This window comes from Mastigoproctus giganteus, chromosome 7 (genome assembly GCF_048544385.1).
Source record: "Mastigoproctus giganteus isolate SK-2022 chromosome 7, ASM4854438v1, whole genome shotgun sequence".
Classification (NCBI taxonomy): domain Eukaryota; kingdom Metazoa; phylum Arthropoda; class Arachnida; order Uropygi; family Thelyphonidae; genus Mastigoproctus; species Mastigoproctus giganteus.
Genome location: NC_143581.1, coordinates 187231499 through 187247594, shown reverse-complemented (window position 1 = coordinate 187247594; position 16096 = coordinate 187231499). Strand labels below are relative to the sequence as shown.

Here is a 16096-nt window from a genome sequence, read left to right as displayed (position 1 = left end):
TTTGAAGTCACTTTTGGATCCATTCCGTGTTTTAAATCATCTTTTGAACATACCCGATCTTTGCTATCCTATGGATTGCCTTATTTTTAATCTCTGTCGAAACAATACAAAGAGTCCATGGTATAATATTTAATGTCGTGTAAAGTATTCATTGATTTGGGAATGGCAAAATGATTTTTGGCTGTCATATTTATTCAACCTTTGCTCCAATATTCAATGACAAAAACACCAAACACGGAAAAAACCCACCTCTATCTGTATTCTAATATGAAAAATATTTGGAGTAATGAAACATGTGGTTAATATGAGTGTAGTCTTTTCTTGCTCACTACACCCGTAAACACGTTGGTATGGCTATGACCATGTTGAAATTACGATTACGGGGATTTCCCAGACGTGCAATCAAGGATCAAACATAATAGCAGCAATGTTCATATAATTACAAAACACTTGCAGGACTCCTTTCATCTGATTTTTGTAGCCAGCAGGATATAAAGTGTGGAGATCATCAATGGTCTTATTGCACACTCCAGGATAAACGTTGCCTTTAGAACGAGTTGCCTTGGTACTGCGCTACCTGATTTCAAAGAGATGACTTCTTTAAAAGGCTAATTGGCTATTTGTTAAAAGATGATATATTGTGTGACAGCATATTTCAGGACTATTGGTCTGAATGTTGTCGCTGGAGATCACCAAATATCTGATGAGGAACCAGTTATTCCTAAAACAAGCGATCGTAGCAGTGAAACATCGTACAGACATGTAACATCTTATAAACATTTTACCAATTAATCTTTTGGCGAGACCATCTGCTTGAATGTAGTGCAATACCGTGACAACTCGCTGTGAAAACAAAGTTTTTGTTATATTGTGAGCAATAAGACCATTGCGTTATCATTAGTTGTGTGAAATGAACCGATTCAGATAATAGTTGTTAATAAGTATTATGGAATCACCTTCACATGGAAGCATACGAGGGAGGCATTAAATCAAACAATCCCACGTGAATAATTGAATTATAATGATTTATTATTTTTTTATATATTTCTGGATACATTTCTGATTTTCTTCATTCTATTACAGAGACGTATAAGAAACATAAAACCTCCGAAATTGGAGGAGAAATGCTTGAACAATTAGTAATAAACAGCTTAGCATTTTGGGTGCCCCTATAGCATGACAGTTACAACGAAGTAAGGGGTTCTTGTAAGGAGTAATGGATGGCCAGTGCTCAAAACAGAAGGAACTGGAAAGTTGCTGGAGAGGCCTTCATCCTGCAGTGGATTGAAAATGGCTGATGATGATGATGATGAAGGGGTTCTTTGTTTTTCTTGATATTTCATTCTTTCTTGGAATTCTGGTTAGTTCCATTAGATATTTGGACTTTCGGGTCGAACTCCTTTACTCAAAATGGCTTTAATGCATTCCTGAAAAAAAAAGAAAAGAAATAGAATAAGTAATTTTACTTCTTAAGTGCTTTGAAATTTGTTCATGTGCAGTTTCTTTTAAATGTTTTATCTTTAATGCTCTATTAAAAATCAACTGGTTATCTATCTCTGCTTGTTGGAATTTATTCTAGTTCAATGGAGGGAGGAGAAATTTCTACAAAGCTGGTGTTTTCACTAAATGTTTTTATAGTCAGCCCAGTCCCTTAAGAATTTCCTTTAAATGAGATCGATCCAAGAGAGAAGCAAATTCGTCATGAAAAAAGCTTCTTTATAAATAAAGTTGTTTGGAGTTTTAGTAGCAGGTTTAATGGCGTTGAATGCACTCGGTAAATCAGAGAGTAATAACTTAGGAATAGTAGGTGTTTAAGATTGAAATTAATAATAATAAAACCTTCATATACCAAGTGAAAAATAGGATTAAGAATCTTTATTGAGAGAATATACTCAATGAATACTTTTAATGACTAAACTACGTTTCGAGACAATTTCGAGACAAGATTATATTCCTTCTTCAGACCTTTTGAAAGTGTAATTGAAGATGAGGCAGCATTGTCTTGACTGCCTCCAACATTTTGAAAATTGACTAAAACCCCCATGAATAATTCTTGCATTCCTACACAGCCATAATCATACAGTAAACATGACTGAGAGTTATTTCCTGGTCTTTTTCAGAATTATACACGAGATTTGTTTGTAAGAGAAAAATTGGTGTATAATTTACGAAAATGTAAGACAAATCATGGTCTGTGTAGAAATGCAAGAATTATTCATGGGGGCTTTAGGCAATTTTCGAAAAATTGAAAGCTGACTATGACATCTGGACCAGGGTCCAAACACCCCTTAAAATATTTATGCATATACTTATGAAAAACTCTGACTGTAATAACGTTTGCCTTTACAGTCCGATATAAGCCCTTTTAAGCCATCGTAGACTATAATCTCTGTTTCTCCCTATTAAAAAGATCTTTCCTTTCTGGTCTTCCTTTATTAATCATTTTCAACTTGTGGCCATGTTAGTCGGTCGCTAGAAACGGTTTCATGGTGTTCCCAGCTGAAAATTAGGATTTTCATCCCGAAAAGCGAAAAAAAGACCAAAGAATACGCATATTGTTGTTGTTTGGTTTTTAGGAGCATTAGCAACTAAGGCCATATTGCTCGGGAATATGCGGTGGTCATTCCTTGACCTTTCCGCATCCTCCGTATTTGGTGGTAACGGGCTCGAACCCCGGTACAATCAAGAAGCGTGTGATACGCACTGCTGCTCCTTCCCACCTGGCTACGGAGGCGCCAGAATACGCACAACGTGCATTTTGAAGTGTGCCTATGCTTAAATAATTCTTTCATAACGATAAGAATTTTCTTTTTGGCTCAACTGTATGTCTTTTAGAGACCTTGACAATGCTTTATTGGGATAATGAATGAAATCCCCTGTTGCCAATTGGAGTAATATTAACCCTTTCACAGCATTACGTAGTTTTCAAAACCACTGAGTTTAGGGATAGTGGACTGTTATATTTGTTAAAATTGATTTCGTATTCGTTTTGTTTCTTTAGTTTATCTCATTTTGTTAAAAGTGCATTTTTACAAATAAAATTAGAATTGATTTTAAATTCTATTATTCTTTTTTTCTGTTTTCCCAGAAGAGGCTCTGGTCTTATTGGCTGCGAAAGAAAGCTATAAAACAGTGACTATTACGATACACAATACAATTCAGCGAAATATTGATTCTAAATGGAATACTTACCATGTATGCCTTCTGGTCTGCTACACCATTATCCCCTGGCTGAAAACGTAAGAAAGAACAGATATAAGATGCATTCCATTGAATATAAATCTGTTAATTACATTCTACAAAAGAAGAAAAGTTTAAAGTACGTGTGTCACTCTAACACGTACAGGAATTTGGGACAATGTGGGATCACTTAAGATTTAAATACTTCTCTTGGATATCTTGATATTACCTTTTTATGAATAAAAGCAAAATTTACTTTCATTCAGAAAACAGTAAGCACATAAGCACATTCAGTAAACACAGGTAATGAAACTTGGACGCTCATGTAGTCTAAAACCTCTTCTTATAGGATTGCAAAATGCGTGTAATTATTCTTTCTCCCGGCATTTGGGGGGGGAAGGTGCTCCACCTTAAAGGGAACAGAGGTTTGGTTCGAGAAATTTAGGCAGAAAAGAAGTCAAAGCAGCAGAAAGTCAAAGACAGGAAATTAAGTCCGAAAGATCTCCAGACAACTTTTAAAATCCATTGGCAAAATTCGTCAAAGAAACCATAAAACTGCTGATTTTCTACAAGCGAAGATTCGATACCAAGAACAAGCTGTCCAACTTTGAAGATAAGAGTGTCTCTAAACTCTTAATGTGAAACTCGGTCATGGAGGACAACACCAGGCTTCAACGCTCCCACAATGATAACATTTCGTGTGATAGGCCTCTCACACGGAATTTTGTCATTGGTGGGTACACAGAGAACCTGTACAGGTATTAGGAATGAGCAAAACGGGAAGAACAATTGAAGACTCCGTCTTACAATATTCCACTGAGGCAATCTAACTCTTGTTAGAGGTCTGTGTTACTACGTGATCCAAAACATCACTGATATTTCAATTGCCTATGACTTGAGGCGTACAGATATCAGAACACTGGGTATTTCAGAAAATCCTGTTTGCTTACAGGCCTTCGCACGCTAATGTTTTTATCCATAACGCTTCCTACTTTTCTTAATAGTATTTTTGCAATGCTCTTTCAATAGTGTTTATTTGAAAAAAATAATTAATTTAGAATAGTTAGAAAGTCAATAATTTAGAATACGTTTAGAATAGAATTTTAGAATTTATCCTGTAGAAATGCAATGCGTTGTTTGGAATATTTGAAAGACGATTGAAAGAGGCATCGTTATTCATCATATTTAAAGTAGGAGGAATGTAGTTCTTCTAACAGTTTGGATACGTTGCAAGGAATTAGCTCACCATAACTTGAGCAATCTTGCTGGACAATACAAGCGCTAATTAAATGAGTTCAAATCCTATTTCTCTTTTATGGTATGCAGAATCTTACACCACTGTTTAAAACATAAACCATAAATCTTTAGTTAATCTTTTAGCTTTTCTGTAAATAAGAATGACATAGTTATGAGAATTCTGTACTATTCAATTTACATTGTAAAATTTAATTATGTAATTTTTATCAACCTTTTGAATGTAAATACGAACTTACGTGTGAACTCGGAGGCTGTTCAATGCACTCCATCACCTGAAATGAATAGAAATAAAATCAGTTTTCTCTGAGGTCACTTATGACGCCATAGAATTAAAAACAATTACTCACTTACCAGTCATTATTATTATTATTAATTTTCATGGACTACCATTTGTTTTCACGCATAAATTTATGCATGAAACCTTTTAAGGAATCAGAGAATTAAATTCTACAAATATCATATTATTTTAAATAAGTATGGGGCGAGACACACTTTGGTGTTGATAAATGAAACTTTGGCAAATATTTTAAACTGAGATAAACTCATAAATACAGAGAAATTAAACGTTTCACTTTGAGAAGGATAATTTTAATTACTTTTTACTTCCTTTGCTTGATAGAAACAATTGTTTGTATTTCTATTTATTTATTTTCTTATTATTATTGTTAATAAGTTAAATAATAATAAGTTAAATGGTATAAAATTGTGATTCCATGCACAGATAACCAGAGGAATCTTACAGAGACTTTAACTATACTTTTGTACATGTGATCATGCACAGAAATACAAAGCTCAGCTCCAAAATGACCATTAGAAACAAAATATGCCAATATAAAAATAATCATAATTAAAACACGCAAGACGACAAATTAAACATAGCATAACATGACATCAGCATACTAGGACTGGCACTATCACACCTCTCCTTTACATACAATAAGATAGCCCAAGATGTCATCTCGATATGATTTGTCAATACACCATAGGTCACTGTCTACGTTGAGCGAGTTAAAAGTGTCCAAAGTCACATTTGGGAAGTGTCACTTGAAACTTTGTAACCTATGGAGCCTTGAACACAAAGAGGGAGTACTGCGAAGGTATCTTCCTGGCAAACGCCAACCAACCGTGTTCCAGATGTTCAACTAATCATGTTTCGATGAAGGAATGTCTTTATCTTCCTCACATAGGCTCTGTGGACTCTGGGCATATATAGGTTGGAGCAGAGTGCGGATTTGGATGTTGTGTAGATCTGGTGAGACCACAACTTGGCCCATTTCAGCACCCAGAATTATAGACCCCATAGTTTCTTGAGACTGGTGGGAGGCGCGGAAGACCAAATTTTCACGGCATAGATGAGCACTCTAGAGAAGTATGTTTCGAGTTATTTCCTGATTATTTGTTTATTGTGAGTTCTGCACAGATTTATTTTGATTGCTCAGAATGTTCGTTATTATGACGCGGTCCCAGTACAGCTTATGGGTTGGGGACCCTAGTACTGCCTGGGGTTCGTACTTCTAATATGGTACACTTTCTTTGATCAACTGGTATTTCCTCGTTAGCTTCTCCATAGGTTATAAGGTTCAAACCTGGACGACACCTGAAATTAAATAACTTAACTCAAAAAATATAAGAATTAAATTACTTGAAATAAAAATACTAACTGTGGAGGGTTTAGAATCTTTTATAGAGTCGACAATTATAGGCTTCGTGGATGTTTCCCCTTCCGCTTCTTCATTGATTGAAATGCTGCAGTTTCACCGTCACATAGAATTGCAATCACTGAATAATTGAAGGGGGAAACATCCGCGAAACGTATGCATGAAACGTTAGTCCTGAGAGGAAGTGAATTTGGAACGACTATGGACTGGAACATGAATACAAAATAGAAGTGTGTCCATTGGTTGGAATTCTTGGCCACGCCATTAGGCGGGTAACCCCTCAAAAGTGCATATTTCCCCAATTTTGACTACCGATTTCGCTGTAATAATAATTTTTTTTAGATCACCCATCTGAAAAAGAAAAAGCGAAAAAGAAAGAACAATTTTTTCGGGTTTTTAGTACAATAAACAATAATGTTTAGACTGTTCTTGGCCAACCTTTTAACCATTAATGCACAGCTATTCTTCCTTTATTTAACTCATTCCTTCTGCCCTTTGCGTTTCTTTTATACGAAGGATTAAAATATATATAACTCATCAGTCATTATTCTGGCCTTGATAATGTTCGTGTTTATTTACCATGAAAATCAGGTGTGTGAGCCTTATCGATCTTTGTAACTTAAAGAGAGTTTCTCTACAACACAGAGGTGAGATATCTTTGCATATTAATACAGTTTCCCCCTATTTTCTAAACCATGACTTTATTCAAACTTCGCTGTGATATCGCTGTCCCACTTAACGGTATTTATCTAAAATATATTCCACAAATAACCAGCTAAATTCACACGGAACTTTGCAACTCTTTAAAATAAGAAAATAAAAACACTTAAGTTAAGTTTTTCCGTTTTAGAAACACTATATTATTATTAAAAGCTTCAAACAAACTTTAGTCTTAAACTTAATTTCCTTAAATTTTTTCTTTAATTTTCTATCCCAACTTCTTTTATTTTCCTTTAGTAGCAACAGCTGTCAGAAGCTGTTTAAGTTGCTAAAAAACTCACGAACTATGACATGATCACATATAATGATTCTTCCGGTTAATGGCAGCCATTTTAATTCTCAGCTAAGCAAAACAGAGTATTATCGAAAGTTATAACGTACTAGAATATAGGAAATAAGATGGTGTTTGGTTTAGGAACATTACAGTCACATATAGACGTACGTTTATACTATGTAATTTCATTTCCAGTATAGGTATTTGAATAATTAACATCTTTCCACAGTTCCACATTTTCGCTTTTATTAGTGGTTCAAAAGAAACCAACCAAGCGCATCTATCTAAAGAATAAATTCCCTCTTTTTTGGCTGGACTGGACTGATCAGCGAATATAAGAAATCCACGGACTATAAAATTTTGGTATAAAATATAAGACTGGATTATCGCACAATTCACAGTGGACAAACGCGGTGTTAAGGAGGTATGACCGCATTCTACATATTTGGTAATAATTTACATTTTGAATTGGAATATTCAAACTTCAATGTACATCTAAAATGAAATATTAATATTTGATCTGATTTAAAATGCAGATTCAGGTTAAATATTCTTACCTGCATAAGAGCGTCATCTTTATTACAGTAACTCACCACGAATGACACAAATGGCTTTTCACTTTGCGGAAATCCAATTGCAAGACAGTGGTCAAAAACTTCACGAACCTGAAACGAAGTCACATTTTTATTAAACGATATATCCACTCATGACTCACATTCTAACAAAAAGTATATTTTGATACAAAAGACTGTGTATGAATCCGTGTTACTGTCACTCTTTCGATTCCTTATTGAAACTTTTCAAGTGTTGTAAGACTTGTCTTTTAAGGAAAAAAAAAACTCGATGTCGTGAATGAGAAATATATTGAAGACGTTTTTGATATGTTTAACAGATTAAAAGAATGTATACATTAGTAATGCAAGTGATGAAAACATCTCCCAAACGTACCTTTCCGTGTGTCAGACTCAGACATCTACCAGCCTCTCTCTGATTGTCACCGGTTCCTAAAAATAACATTTTTTAAATTATTAAATTAGCTTTCAGATGTGACATTCTTAATAACAAATACATTTCAGGGCTTCGTTGTTAAACTATACATTAAGAAATCTGAAATAAACTGCTATAGTTCAAGCTTAAGTAGTGAGTGCAATCTGAAAGCCAATTTAAATTGGCTTTCAGATTACACTGACACACAGATGGGAAACACAGATTAAAGCCGCAAATAGAATCTGATCACAGGAACCGTAGATGTACCTTCGACTTCTATTATCATTAGACAACAGCTGCAGAAAACATGCACTCAATACTACGCATGGATTCATCGGTAAGCTTTTTCATGAATGTACCGAGAGTGATCAAATTGCTCTACCGCTTAGGTAGAAATAATAAGATGACAACAACGAAATATTTTTATTTTTCGACAGTGTCCTGAAACACTAATACACTTTTCCAAACGATGTTCCAAAGCTTTAATTCCTGCCAAAAAAAAATATTGGTGGGTGGTTATATCCAAAGAGGAGTCCATACTCTGGATTCCTCTTTGGATAACCAAAAAGGAGTTGTGGGGGTTGTATTTTTGTTTATTGTGGGGGGGGGTATTATTGTTTTTCTTGGTTGCCCTACTTTTTTTTTTTATTTTAATTATTGTAATTTATCCCCCTTTTTTTTATATGTATATCCCCGTAGTCCAATCCTCCCACTTAGCATCTGACTTGTTTATTCTCAGAAGATTACCAGACCCAAAGGGGGCCCCAATTATTTTAGGTATTTTTCTACCGGATTGGCTGAGTTTCGGAATGACAGACTCCAACACATGAATGTAAAATAAAACAATGTTTATTAACATATCATACAGAAATTAGCAATAGTATTTGGTCAAACTATATTTGGCTGGTGACTTGTTAATTCATTAACCTTTATATGGGTAAATATCTTGTTCAAACTCAATTGTTTCATCATCAGATATTCTATTCTAATACACATTATTATTCATTATGACATGGTGTCTCTTCATGTTCTTTACAGGGACTTCAATAGGTCGTGTCATACACTTTACATAGATTCTTCCCACTCTTCTCCTGAACAGTCTGTATAATAAACCAACAACTACCAGCCAATGAACTGGCTCTCAAAAACCTTCAGAGTTCGTGTCTCAATTTGTAAGAAAATTGCATTTATTCAATCAGACACCCTTTCTGCAATCAGGTCAACAGGAAATATTAATCAATTCAATTTAACATTACCTTTCAGAACAGTTAATCCTCTATACCTTTATATATCACTTATTAATGAGCCCCTACTCAAATCAGAAATACTCTCCACAAATCAACTCATAATAAATTGAAATTTCAACCTTTAATTTCATACATATTATAAAAACCTTTCCCAACTTTAAACAATTCTCAGTTATCTATTATACCCTCTCCTTCCAGCAAGCATTTATATGAGGAGCTTTACTTCAAATTATGGGCTACGTCCGTCTTAAATACACTACACTTTTATACATATATTCATTACTTAAATCTCCCTCCTTAACTGTATATATACATATTCTTCCTCCTAAAGTCCTCTCCTTAATAAATTAAGTACACCTATTTCGGTAAACTCTCTAGCACTTACGTGTTTGGCCTGGACCTTCCCTCTCTGCTCGGCTTCCTTTCATATCGGTCATTCAGGTACTGGAATGCGGGGGCGCTCATTTGGGGATCTCGGTGATTATGGTGTTTCCCTACCGGGTACTGCACGGCTGGAATCAATCAGTGTCGCATACTCTTTACCGGTCAACATTTCTTCTTCCGTGGATAGAGGGGTTTTCGAGTAGGTCAATGGTTCGACCACTCATTCGACTGGCTTTGCCTATATAATTCTCAGGGTGTGATTCTTCCTTCTTCCTCACTACGGCTTCCATGTTTACAGGTGAACATTCCTACTGGCTGTCGGGATATGCAGAATTTCTATCACTGCTTCCATCTACCTCAGGTCTGCAGCTATCACCCAAATTAGACTACTGCTCCGCTTTGTATCGTTCTCCAACTCCTTCAATTCATTCTCCAGACCGCTCCGTGAACTTCTTCAGCCTCCTCCGAAAACATCTTCCGAATCTCACGAAAACTTTTCCAGAATGCCCCAAACTTCTTCAGAATCTCCCTCTCAAAATTCCCTCTACTTTCTTCCTGGCCAATAGGAGATTTGCACATCCTTTTTCCTGTGTTCTCATTTGTCTCCTCTCCTCTTCCGTGGGCGGGTCTTCTTTACTCTTTGTGTCCCAACTTCCGTGGACCTCGAACATACGAGAACAATCCAGAAGGAGAGGCGGAAGTTCCGATCAACTGAGAAGCGTCACAGCTCCTCCCGTGACCTCACGCGCGCGCACCTGGTGACGTCGCCCACCTCTAATAGCGTTTCACCGTGACATTTATAAGAGGGTCAGCTTAAGCACTCTTGGCCCTTACTATGGTGCATCTGCCTCTGTCTTAATGGGGATTTGTCATGGTATATTACTTTCACTGACTCGTCAAAGAACTTCCATACAAACAAGCTACAACTACACAAGGAGTGACTGGAAGGTATTTTTGAATTCCAGTGCTACTTAACTCATGTTGTTTTTACCAGAAAACCACTATTCGTATTACAGTTAAATTCTCATAATATTTAACAAATTTTATTAATTAATGTAAGGACGGGTCCTTACAGAGTCCAGAGTATGGATTACAACAAAATCACCTGGATCTTTCCCAATCCGAAAGTACTTTAGATTTGGGAATAGATGGAAGTCAGTGGGGGAGGGGGAGCACAATCTGGTGATTTTGGTGGGTTAGGTAACAATTCATATGACCCATCTTAAATTAATCATTACAAGGGGCTTTGTGCGTAGGGACATTATCCTGTTGAAAGAGCACACGACATGACAGCGTTCCTGGACTTTTTTTTTATGTCATCGCTTATTTTGAGGATTAGGCTGGCAAAGTGTGCTGTGATGGTGTGGCCATGTTCAAGGTAATCAATGACGACAACATCCTGACAATGCAAAAAAAAAAAAAAAATGCCATTATCTTCTGCACCCTGAATTTCTTTGAGGGTGGCGGCCAATGATGTTTCCACTCTACGCTGTGTTCTCTTGACTCAGATTCAAAGGGATGGAGCCAGGTTTCATTATAATTACGTACATTGGTTATAATTGCGTCCTCCCCAGAATCGGAAGGAAAAGTCCTGGGCTTGAATTCCATCAATGATGCGAGGAACATTTAGGGTTTCATCAAATTGATCTTCTCTCATGTATAAGCATATCATATAAATAAGTATAATGTTGTCATATTCTCAGGTTAGTCAAATTCAAACTTGAATGGACATATGAATCTCAGAGAGATGAATGCATTTCATTTGTACCATGACCTCCTTGACTTACTGTGTAGGGAATGCACCTTATGTTTGAATAAACGATTAATGATAAATATTTTATTATTACGAAAGTCTAATTTTAACAGATTTTTTATTTATTTGTGTAGTGTGATGGACCGCGTATTTGGCATTTACAGTTACAAAGGACTTAATGATTTCAGAAGGGTTTATTGCTGCAGATTTATTTTGCACGCCCACACCTTGTTCTTTCGGCCTTTGATTTGTTCGAAATTCTCAATGCACAATACAAGGTTTTAAATGTAACGATGCCAAGACAAATTTCTTTCGAGAAATTATAACGGCTCTGCTTTCAAATTGGCATAAGTACACAGAACATAATGAAGATTAATGGACTTAATATTTTAGGTGTATTTCTTCTCTTTACAATATCTCAGATTTTAAAGGACGTAGTACAAATTTTGAGCTCTCCTTCAACAACTAGAGAAAATTCTTGAAAATCATTTCCCCATGACGGAATTAGTCTTCTCCAGAAAGAGCTGATGGCCTTCGTCCCTTCCTTGGCGCCTCCGTAGCCAGGTGGGAAGGAGCAGCAGTGCGTAGCATACGCTTCTTGATTTAGACCGGGGTTCGAGCCCGTCACCATCAAATACGGATGATGCGGAAAGGTCAGGGAATGTCCACCGCATATCCCCGGAGCAATATGGCCTTAGTTGCTAATGCTCCTAAAAACCAAATAACAAACATCGTCCCTTCCTCTAATGTATTTTGAGTTTCTCATCAATAGGCATTTAAATTTGTGGTTTGGTTGGATAATAAATACGTGATCCATTTAATTTTTTCTTTGTGGAACAGAATTATTATTTGTTGTTTTTAGGTTCGATTTTTTGACTCATTTAAAAACTTAAAATCGAAGACTCACTGGATGCAAAGTGAAGGCTAATATAAAAGCTAAGGTAATGACGGAAACATTCGATAGAGGTCTGCTTCAACCGAATAATTTCTGGGTGTATGGAATCATAATTAAATGGTTACTGCTGTGGCAATGAAATAGCATTGAAATAGGAATAATTGAAAATGTAAACCTACCACATATAATGTTGTCTGCCTCATCGGGTGAGATATCTTCTTGTGCTCCAGGAAAGGCATTCACACAGCACAGCAGAGGTAACAACGCAACCAAGATAATGTTGGTCTTCATCTTGAGTAAGACAGATTTGCTGAGACAAAATTAAACTCAATGATAAATCCTTTCCAAGGGAAGTTTTTATAAGTATCTAAACTAATCACGTGTTTCCCTCAAATCATATCAGTATTTCTAATTGTCCTTGGCACGCTTCCTTGAGTTAATTATCAAAGTGTGTGCGTCCATTTTTTTTTTTTTTTGAGTAGTCAAGTAAGATCGTGCGATTAATACTCATACTAATTAGACATCCTGTATTAAAAAATTTATTATATACGTATTGCATCCGTTGAAAGTCAAGGGCGGATATCATTAAAAAAATCTTGATTCTCAAGGGAAACTTCAGAGAAAAAAAATCTTCCATGAAGCCGGATGGTTTGGGCCAGCATAAAGTACAAAGAGTATACAAAACTCTATATCTTTTTGAAAACCGTGATTACTTATAATATAGGAACAAATCTCTGAAATCTATGCCAGGCATTTTTAAGAGGGCAAGTACTTCCAAATAATGCTCTTCCCACAGAGAAAGCACAGGCAGAGAATTGACTTCCGAATATAGATATTTCCCTAATGGAGTAAGGAGATAGTTCTGTACCCGTGATTATGCTGAACATTAACTCTCTCTTCATTCTGTGTCTTAACTCTCTGATCTCTCCATACTCAGGAGTATCAAGAGATGAGAACTCTAAATCTTACGGGTTTCAAATTGATCTCCTGGAAGAGTGGGTTTCTAATACCAAACGAATTCTTGTTGAACCTCACAACAGTCTGACAGGTGTTTAAGTGGATGTGATGGTTGCTTTGCTGTCAAGGGGAATAGCGCTTCCTTGATAAAATATTCCTACGCTGGAAACTTATTCACAGGCGCCTACAGATTGATTTGCATATTTTAGAAATAGCATGAACATTTTACTCATTCGTTTCCTAAAATTTCATTGAATCCTGCAAATTATTTTTCAAAGAACTGTTTTTGAATTGACTTAAAAAGAAATACCCTTGATTGATCTTTCGTAGATTTCGTTTCTCGTTTGAGGATCAGCAGCAGCAAGAATTTTACATATATTTTACTCTCCACCAAAATAACGGGCATTTAAAAGAATTGATTAAAAATCCCTCTACGTCGGTGTAGTCGCGAAATGCGTCCAGTGGATGTGATATTGCACTATACGCATTGCCATTGCCACCCTTACAGTTTTGGAGGCCCTAGGCAAAAGTTATTTTTGGGTCCTAGACAAAATATTTTCTATGAGATCTACGAGTTGTAACATTTTTTTATATTTTCACTTATTGTATAACATAAATAATATAGTTAGGATTGAATTTATTAAACATTTATTGAAAAGTTTTATAAAAAACAATTCTATAATGTAAATGTCAATATAATTAATTTTAAATAGACAGCTTTCTTCCTTTTTTGTTTGCAAATTCTGCTATTATTTCGCTATAGTCTAAAGATTGACAAATTTCACTTTCAATTAAAATGACTTATAGGTCTTCCAATCTTTCTTGAGTCATTGTAGACCTCAGAACTGATTTTATTAATATTAACTTAGAAAAACCACGCTCACCAGAAGCTACTGTCATAGGAATAATCAATAGAATTCGTAGAGCGATAGAGGTATTTGGCAATACTTCATTCAATCTATTGTTATGTATGTATTTCAGTACCTCTAAAGGTGATAATTGTGAAGGTAAAACATTTGACAGTGTTCTGAGCTCAGTAAGAAGATTTTGGTCATCCAAGTCACTCTCAGCTCCGTTTTCTGGATCAGAGAGAAACAATTGCAAATGATTACAAAACTTTAGCAGTTCTTCGTCGCTTAAAACTTTTAAACTATGAATATCAAATAAAAATCCGAATGATTCTTTAAATTTTTCCAGCTCTTGAAATCGTTCAGTAATTGACATTATTGCGTGATCTAACAGTACATTAAAGAATTCTACCTGAACCCGTTTTTCAGGATCACAGATTATTTCATCTTCTGCCTCAAAAGAGAATTGCTTTTTGATACGTCTACATCGGACTGACCCGGCAGAAGGGAAAACAGCTTCTTCGGGAGATATTTATAATTCATTAGCTAATTGTTTGGCTATTCTCTGCGAAGTTTGAACCCCATTTTCCTTATAACATATTAAAAATTTCTTTGTCCTTTCCAAAACTACCAACACTGTCTCTAATTGCACGTGCGCCCCTTGAAAAACTTTGCTCACAAGATTCACTTGAGTTAGAATATTATACCAAATGCATAGCATCACGAGAAATTTAAAACTTTTAAGTTCTCTTGCCTGGGAAAGAGCTTCTGTTTGGCATTTGAAATCGACGGTTGTTTCAGAAACATCAATTAGTGCGTCATAAATGTCACCTATTTGGAATCTAAGAGCTTTGACACTTTCAACCCTGCATTCCCATCTTGTTTCCGATAGTTCCTTGATTGTAAGATGTTTTACATGTACCTTTAAAAGATTCCATATTTGTGTAGATGCGGAAAATAATACGTAGATTTGTTGTATAACACCAACTAATGACTTCGCAGAATTTGATGACCCAACCATATCACATAGAATCAAATTCAAATTGTGGCATCCACAAGAAACATAAAATGCCCTTTGATTGATTTTTCTTACTCTTCTTCCAGTCTTTAAATCCAATACTTAAAAATTTGTTTTTTGAATCAGAAAACAACTTGCAACAGAAGCAAAAAACACAGTCAAGATTTTTAGAATAAACCAGCGAACGACGGTCGATTAATTCACCACTTAAAAGTTTCCGGGTGTAGTATGACACAGAAAAGTGCCTATTATTCTCATCCAGAGGAAAAGCAAAGTTAATAACCCTATTTGGACCTTTATCAATCACAAAGACTAGTTGACTATTATTCAGAGGTACTGGCCACATACCAATATCACTCCAGTCAAGTGCACGTGATTCTGATTTTTCAAACTGAGTTTCTGTTAAGGGGTGTAGATGGAACTAATGTCATTACTGGTAGATTTGTAATTGGAGTTGTTTTTAAGCGTTCTTCAAATCGTGAAGCTTCAATGGTGTTTTTTTCGGATTCAATATCTTCTGTTGTTGCGGGCAGATACTTCAAAATAGCGTCTTTTTGTCTTGAAATCAATGCTTCCTGCAACATTTTTCTCTTTCGTTTCTGTGCACCTGATTCAAACATTCTTCCTGCGATGTAAGACATCTAAGGGTGCGTTAAATCAAATCAATTAAAGGAATCCTGCAAAGAAAGCGTGTTTAATCTAATAAAATTTAAATTAAAATATACTCTTGTTAAAATTTATATAATAAAAACATTTCATCAAATACCAATGTTTACTTGCAAGAAGTCTTGTTTATAATTATTTTATCCCCATTTTTTATTGAAATATTTCTTTACTTTTCCTTGCTAATAAACTTAATTCATTTCAAAATCCAGTAAAATTGTTTTAAAACAGGATATTATACTGTAAGACACAAAG

At 35.5% G+C, this 16096-nt stretch overlaps 1 protein-coding gene across 1 annotated transcript; it reads right to left on the bottom strand.

Annotated features, from left to right (window-relative positions):
- Window positions 1-1167: 1167 nt before the first annotated feature.
- LOC150083429 (uncharacterized) lies at window positions 1168-12671 on the bottom strand. The gene is made up of 6 exons (XM_090377273.1): window positions 12535-12671; window positions 8038-8093; window positions 7647-7754; window positions 4674-4709; window positions 3193-3231; window positions 1168-1427 (listed from the first exon to the last, which is right to left on the bottom strand). Exons 1-6 carry the CDS (start codon window positions 12644-12646, stop codon window positions 1371-1373), a joined length of 408 nt encoding a protein of 135 aa, XP_090233399.1. The 5' UTR covers window positions 12647-12671; the 3' UTR covers window positions 1168-1370.
- Between the last annotated feature and the right edge of the window lie 3425 nt (window positions 12672-16096).

Bases quoted from the DNA above. Each gene is read 5' to 3' on its own strand.
- LOC150083429 (XM_090377273.1), bottom strand. From the start codon at position 12,646: ATGAAGACCAACATTATCTTGGTTGCGTTGTTACCTCTGCTGTGCTGT. The intron at 4,710-7,646 runs GTAAGAATATTT...TATTCATTTCAG, and splicing joins AAGATGACGCTCTTATGCAG to GTGATGGAGTGCATTGAACA. The intron at 3,232-4,673 runs GTAAGTTCGTAT...TTACGTTTTCAG, and splicing joins AACAGCCTCCGAGTTCACAC to CCAGGGGATAATGGTGTAGC.